Raw genomic sequence first — 7,760 nt, 5'->3', positions numbered from 1 at the left:
AAGTGACAGCTGCTTTAGAGTCATGTAATCATGCAGGCAGCAAGGCTCAAGTAAGTCTTTCAATTTACAGCTTATATATTAATGGACTTGACCACTCCCACACAAAGAAAAAAATCACAGCAGGGACTTGGCATTTTGAGGCATTTCTTCCAAGCCACATAGAAGAGCATGTGTTTGCAAAATCAATTAGCCATCCAGCCTAGCTGCTTCCCAAATGTTTTTATTTGTCCACAACAAATCTTGATTGGAACTAAAGCATCAATACAATCACCTTCAAAATAGTAAAGTAAAAAGCTAATGTGTTTGACTTTGGATATGTTTCTTAAATAGATACACTTACAATTTATAGGCTGCACTAATAATAGAATTATTTTTAGCTATAATTTCTGATGGATAACAATCCAACCTGATTAAAAAGGAAGCCTTCTCTTGATAAAATATTAAATGTTTCATAGGGAAAATGGTTGCTTTTGATTTTACAGTGATTCTGATGTCTATATTTGTAATGTCAGAACTATTTATGAATCTAAATAGGACAAACCATGGATGAAATGTTAAGAAAGGAAGAATAATAATGGAAGATAGGTTCCTGCCATGATAAATAACTGTTGAATTATGCTTATTAAAATTGGCTCTCAAGTGACAAATAATAAATGCATAGTTTTATTATGCATGCTAAATTCAGTATTCAGAAAACTTAAAAGCAGATAGATCAAACTACTGAGATAAAAAAGATCACAAAGACAAAATACAGTGACATCAGTAAATGACAGGAAAATAATTCAGGCTTAAAAATGACTCATTTTTTTAGTAACTTGGAACAACAATTTAGAGAATTAAAGGCAAGTCAGAGCCTTTCTGGTGTTTTAGATTTGCAGTGTTTTAGTGTGTATAGTCTGAGTCAGTAGCAGAGGGATTCAGACTCCAAGTACCCTTCAGAAATTCAGAAAAAAAAACAATTGCTTCATGTGTTTGCTTCTGCTTTCCATTATTTATTAACAGAGAATTCTTGAAAGGAAAAAGCAGATACAGGACAATCCACTTGCTAATCTATTTTACGTTGACCCCTCCCCCCACCAGTCCTTTAGTAAATCTGCCAGAAGGCCTTGCACAGTTCCTAATTTACTGTATCCCAAGCAGTAACTACACAAAAATTGCACAAACACATGAGACTACCAGCTTTGTATTCTTCACTGTAATCATTACATTGGTTCTTTGGTGTTGCATGGGTTTGTCTTGATGATGGGAAATGGGACTGTTGCTTCAACTGTGCATTTTAACCTTTGCTTCTAAAAGGTGAAGAGCAGGATTTTTAATCAAGGAGCAGTTTATCTTTAATTATGAAAAACATAATTAGGCATTATCACTTAATTGCAATTGCTGATGGAGAAAGTCATATTTTTGTAAGTAGTGACCCATGCTCTGTTATTGCTCTACTGTTACTACTTTATAAATCTGTATTTGTGGTTGGCAGCCAGCCAGCAAAAATTAAAAGGCAATCAACATGCTTCTCTGCAGTCCAGCTATCAAAGTCACTGACTCCATAGATGAGTAAATAAAGTCATCCTTTTAGTGTGACATCTTATCAGGAACTTTTCTTCTGGAATAACTGTGCCTGCCTTATCTGTTTGTAGAACATTAAATAATACTCTCAATAACTGTATCTAAAAAAAAAAACCCTTGCAAAATAGGTTAGAAGAACTGTGCTATACCTCTTCCGGGGTTGAGTTAAAAACAGTTGAATATCTCAAGGCACCACCATGGTAGAATTTTATACCTGCAATAATCATCTAATGCACTATTATACAGTATAGTCAACAAATTAATAAATAGCTTGTGCAATTTTAAGAAGCAATCTATAAAGGAATGTTAGATATATAGTAGGCACATGTACTATAATACAAATAGAAAACAAAACTCCTAGAAAAAGCATGTTGAGCACCTTTGTGATGTATTCTAAACACTATGTAAACCTTATCTTACAAAAGGCAAAACTGAACTCTTACAATTATTGGTTATTTATATCTTATTTTCCTGACTATACGTTCTAAGTCATAGGATTATTCTTAGGGACAGAGGATTCTGGTATTGGTTGTAGTGGGCTGTCTTGTTCACTAAACTGTAAGTTCAGGTTTTCAGAAGTTAGGAGGGAAGAATTAAAGACAATTTCACTTAAGTCTGACTTTATGGATACTAAATGTGGTTCTTCAAAACTTGAAGGTTCCTCCACTAAGACTTGTGTATTTTCTCGTGTCATTCCTACATCTGACGGTGACTTCCTTTTCATTCTTGTGTATGATTTGTCCAGATTCTCCATGCCTTGATCGGTCTTCTGAAATCGCCCAAAGAACCAGATGAAGAACCCAAACAAAGCAAAGGCCATCAAACATGGAATAAAGGCCAGGCATTTGACATCAAGACTAGCACCCGTGAATCTGCTATGCAAGAACATGTCTCCATCAGCATAGGTCCTGTTAGTCAAAGGATTAGTATTATTTGATCTCCATTCCCAGGATAACTTAGTTCTGTTAAGATCCTTTAAGCTTTCTGAGTCCTTCACTGTATAGATTTTCTGCCCAGGACCGATATATTGACCATATTCATGAGGTTTGTAAAATATTTGATTTTTCCACATATTTAGGTCCAGGATTAAAACGAGAAAGATAATCCCATAGTTAAACCATTTACCTGTATTGAAAAAAGGAAATAATGTCATCTGGTATGTTCTTTTTTAGAAGTACCATAATACATACACTGATACACCAAATGCCACTTTAAGAAAAACAATTCTTTTGTTCAATTAATCGTAAAACAAAGTTATATTGAAATTCTCATCAGAAGCAGATTTTTGATTGAATATTTTCAACTGTTTCATAATCATATCTAGGCACATAATAAATCATTTTGTAATGAAAGCACAGCAGTATATCAATTGAATTCACACTGCAGTTTGTAGGTGACCTGTTGATTAGATGATTAGGTGATGTGGTGCAGATCAATAAACTTAAAGAGCACTCACTTCAGGACTTTAAAAATAGTGGCATGAAAATTCTCCTTGAAAAGGCCACATTTGATAGAACTGTTTACATGCTGGTGATGGTTGAAGACACTGAGGAGGTGAGCTGCTTTGAGAGACTGACAATTACATTATTTTAATAGCATGGACCACACTTATTTAATACACTTGCAGTAACGCCCTAACATAGGCAGAAGGGAACAATATGAGAGATGCAGTTCTGAGACATGGCATCCAGAGTACCACAGCACCAATTGTATGTTATTTGTAAAAATGCCATTACAGTATAATTACACCTTACCTTTTCCATTTTATACATCCTAAGATCTCACCTGGACAAAGGAGAATGTTATCAGAAGACATCATGTTCATATATGAATGGATGAAGCCTTTTTAGGGGTGCTAAGTATAATTACTTACTGCATTTTGTGTTTCTATACGTAAGACATGTTGGGCGCATCTACACGTTGCCCTCTGGTGATGTTACTGCAACATGCTTTAGTATTTCCTTTTAACACATGGTTAGTTTTAGCTGCTACTTCGCCATAGTGGCATGCTAAAATGGGGGACTGTGCTGCTACACTGAAGTTGTTCCTGGTCACGTGTAGACTCACATGATCACTACATTGTCATAGCATGTCATATGGCAATGTAGCATTTTACTATGGTGACATAGGGTGATGTGTAGACACGCCCATTAAGCAGTTTTCTTTTTAGTAATCAACAATATTGTATTGTTCTGGAATTAAATTATAAGCATAAGTTTAGCAAGTGTGTGTGTGTGCGCGTGCATGCACATGTGTGTGTGCATACACACATATATATACACATCAGGGGTGTGCGAAGTGGGCCCTATTTGATTCAGATTTGGCCCGAATTGGGGACAGTGATTCAATTAGTTGATTTGGATCGCTGTCCCTGATTCGATTCCGCTGAATCCAAAGATTTGATGCTGATTCAGAGAATCAGTGACTTGTACATAGACACAGCTTTAAATGTTTTTTCTACATACCTTGAGGTACCAGGCTTGTGAATGCTGCAATGCTGGGGAGCATGGAGTGTCCCACAGGAGTGTAGGGGGCCCCCCACATGCTTGGTGGCGAACCCGGAAGTGGACCGGAAGTACTTCTGCTCCACTTCTGGGTTCACCGGGGAGCACGCAGGCCCTTCCCAAGCCCCCTGGCTCAGTGATGAGCCTTGGGGGGACCCTGGGTGCCCCCCCCCAGACCCAGGAGGCACCAGTTGCTGAGCTGAAGAGGCACAGGGCCCCCCCCCCCCGCACACTCTCCAGCAGACCTGAAAATGGACCAGAAGTGCTTCTGGTCCACTTCCAGGCCTGCTGCCAAGCATGCTGGGGAGCCCCTCATGCTCTTGTGGGATGCTCCATGTGCCCCAGCACTGCAACATTCATGAGCTGCCTGCTACCTAGAGGTATGTAGAAAAAACATTTAAAGCTGTCTCTATGTCTGAGTCTTGGAATCTTTCCAAATCAATTCAGAGAGTTCCGATTTGATTTGGAGAGATTAAAGGGTCCTCTGATTTGATTTGGATTCAGAGATTCAGCCACCAAATTGGGCCAGATCTCTGTTGAATTGAATCAGGGACCAAAGCTTCGCACAGCCCTAATGCACATGTACATACCTAACACAGCATTTCAGGCATGCATTACTTTATTGATCTGATAAAGAATGGAACATTTACAACTACTGTAGGGCTGTGTAATTGTATTCTGTCATAAATCTAACATGTATTTTGATATTTGTATTTATGTTTATGTTTTAACCTTGGTTGCCATTTTGAATAACATGAGTGCTAATTTTCTTGTGGTATAGCCGCTACTCAAGAAGTGACATGACCTGAAAAGATGCAGCAGGAAATGTAGGTTTCATTTGCAACTGGATAAGCCCCTAGTAAATTCCATTCTCAAGCTATTGATATTCTGTTGGTTTTTCACCTGCAGAAAATTCTGTTATTCAGCTCCTTAGTGGTCCCCAAGCAAGAGTGCGTCTGGGTTGGGGGGGTGTAGAGGTGCAGTTGCACCCCTCCCCCCTTTGATTCCTGCTCAACCCCAAATTTAAAATCATCTGTACAGCAAGAGCAGTGGCATTTCTATTTATCCAATGCCAGAGTTGGGGGGAGGGTCAATTGACTTCATGGATCATTACAATTTAATCTTTCTTCACTTCACAGGTGTTAACAATTTTCTTTCCTTTACAAGAGTCTCTATATTCCATTAATCAAGCTGTCCTTTCTTCTGCAATTTTGCTAATCTGTTAACTATTCCTGGTAATGATTCCACAGCCCCACTAACTGCTTTTAGCTCCAGTTCTGAGAACAGGTGAACATTAACTCAAATGTTGAAAGAACTGTCAATGAAGGGTTGGATGAACTGTCAAGACACTTAAGAAAGTTGACTTTGTTTTATGAAAATGAGTAAGAGATGCACTTTAGTTCTAATGACTAGAAGACTAATGAAACAATACCTTTTGATTATTTTTATCTAATTTGCTATCATTTTATATGTAAAGTATAATAATGCACATTCTAACAAAGATATATTTTTGCTTTGATCTTAACTTGAATAATACAGTCCTCCATCTCTAGCATATTAGTAAAGCTCTAGTTTCTTTTTAACTGGAGGAATATATATGTTGTGTTATATGCGATGATGCACCACATCATCTGCACTCCTTTTCAAAATCCTAGATCCACCCATGCCCTGAGACATTAATAATATTAATAAAAATGTCAAATAAACAAGGTACCAAGAAAAGCAAATTCTAGAATCAACACATAACCATACAAGCAAAGTTATGAGAAAAGGTTTTGGAGGATACCATGTTTTATTGCATCAAAAATGTCTCTCATGCATGGCAATTACATTGGCATTCCTAAATGCTAAAGTTAGCTGACTATTAATGTTTTTATTGCATGGTAATTGTCATCTAAGCTCTGCTCCGTTTTTCACTCCCAACTTAAAAATTCCTGCTGGGTTGTGTCTACAATTTTTTCTTTGGTTTTCATGCAACTCTCACAGTTGGAAATAGGTCACTGGTGGTTATCACACCTCCATCCTACTGCTCTCCTCCCCCACCCCGCCCAGTCTCCACACACACACTGTGGGTGCATCTACATGTGCATATTTATTGTGCAGTAACTAAAATTACTGACAGTACGGACACACGTCTACACGTGCATGCCCATAGTGAGTAGTAAATATGGCAACTTATGGCGACTTGAGTTTAAATTTGATATCTGCATCATGCAGGTATCAAATATAAGCCTGATTAGTTACTGAGCAGTAACGCATGTGCAGATGCCTTACTGTGCAGTAATACTGTGTGTGTGGACTGACTTGGGACTAACTAAAGCATTAATACGCTTTAACACTTGCATGTGTAGATGCTGGCCTATACCTGCTTACTGCGCAGTAACTTATTGCACAGTAAATTTAGGCTGGCGTAAATGCACATGTAGATCCACCCTATGTGACCAAGCCTCTTTCAGGTGTAAGAAGGTCCAATAACACCTCTTCAGCCTGTCTGGGGGAACTTCCCCCCTGGACACTTTTTCTATTCACACACAGAAAACCAGTGTTGTTTGGCAGTGCTTTTTGTTTCTGTGGAAACGAGATGGGCAGCTCTGCAAAGGGACTCAGTTGACATTAGAAATCATAGGAAAAAGAAGGATTGTCACTTTTAGAAACATTGTACTGCTTCCTATCAGGCTGACAGACAGGTGAGTACAAAGTTGGGCTGGGAAACAAAAAGAGGCAACTGAAAATAGAAAAAAATGGAGAATGCAGTGGGGCTATATTAAAAGTGCCAGATTATAAAGAAAAAGAGGAAAACATGATAATTTAGTCTGACCTCCTATATACTAGACCCCAAAATTTAGGCATCAAGCCCATAATTTTTAGGTAATCTAGACAACACTTTCTAGAGAGACATCCAATCATGACTAATGGCATCAGACTAGGGGCCTCAGGCAGGATATAGATGTTGCAGCATGGAGTGTTACAACACTAAACTTGATTAGATGTCATAGGGCAAAATCCAGTTTGGTAAACTAGGTAGGACCTACATGGGATTTGTCTGCACCACTGATGATGTTTGCAGTCAGCAGAGCAAAAGGTAGCATACCTTATTTTAAGTGAAATGTGTCCTTTCAGTTAGTATCAAATGAACACCACTGCCTTACATCATAGTTTGCTGGGGACAGAGACTTTCCATTTAAAATGAGGGGAACTTCTTATTTATTCTCATACTTGAAGAAGTAGGGATATCTTTCTTGCTTTTCTAGCAGTGTATCTACTTTTGAGAGCTTAAGAAAATATTTATGAAACTTTCACTTTTAGAAGGTCTACAAAGGTATATGTTCATGCAGAGATGGGTTAGATTGTGCTCTAGGAAATTGGGCTGCAATCTCAGTGACTTTCTGTCTGGTCAGGTCAAGTCACTGGAGTGAAGATTTTGAAAAGCAGCCTCTGAGACATTAGGGGCAACTTTAGCTGTGCATGTACAACTCCTAATATTGGGCCCCAAGTGAGCACAAGGACCCTGCTGTCCCCACTGAGGTCAAATGGAATTGCGAATGCTCAACAAGTCAGGCCCCAGGTAATTGAGCATCCAAAGAGGCGGAGCACTTTAGAAAATATGGCCCTTAACTTCTTTGGTCTCAATTATCCTATTTATAAGTAAGAATAAAATTCTCACTTACACTGATATCTTTGAGTGCTTTATAT

The 7,760-nt window shown here is 38.4% G+C and overlaps 1 protein-coding gene across 1 annotated transcript in view; it reads right to left on the bottom strand.

Moving 5' to 3' along the window:
• Positions 1–204: 204 nt before the first annotated feature.
• TMEM117 (transmembrane protein 117) overlaps positions 205–7,760 on the bottom strand; it is a 511,337-nt gene continuing 503,781 nt past the window's right edge. The window contains exon 8 of the mRNA XM_019514612.1: positions 205–2,688. Coding sequence (XP_019370157.1) covers positions 2,048–2,688 — 641 coding nt within the window. The 3' untranslated portion in view covers positions 205–2,047. The remainder of the gene's footprint in view (positions 2,689–7,760) is intronic.

This window comes from Gavialis gangeticus, unplaced genomic scaffold (assembly GCF_001723915.1).
Source record: "Gavialis gangeticus isolate Ggan-Ray unplaced genomic scaffold, GavGan_comp1, whole genome shotgun sequence".
NCBI classification, from domain to species: domain Eukaryota; kingdom Metazoa; phylum Chordata; order Crocodylia; family Gavialidae; genus Gavialis; species Gavialis gangeticus.
The sequence above is the reverse complement of the archived record's forward strand: the minus strand, read 5'-3'. Positions and strand labels throughout refer to the sequence as shown.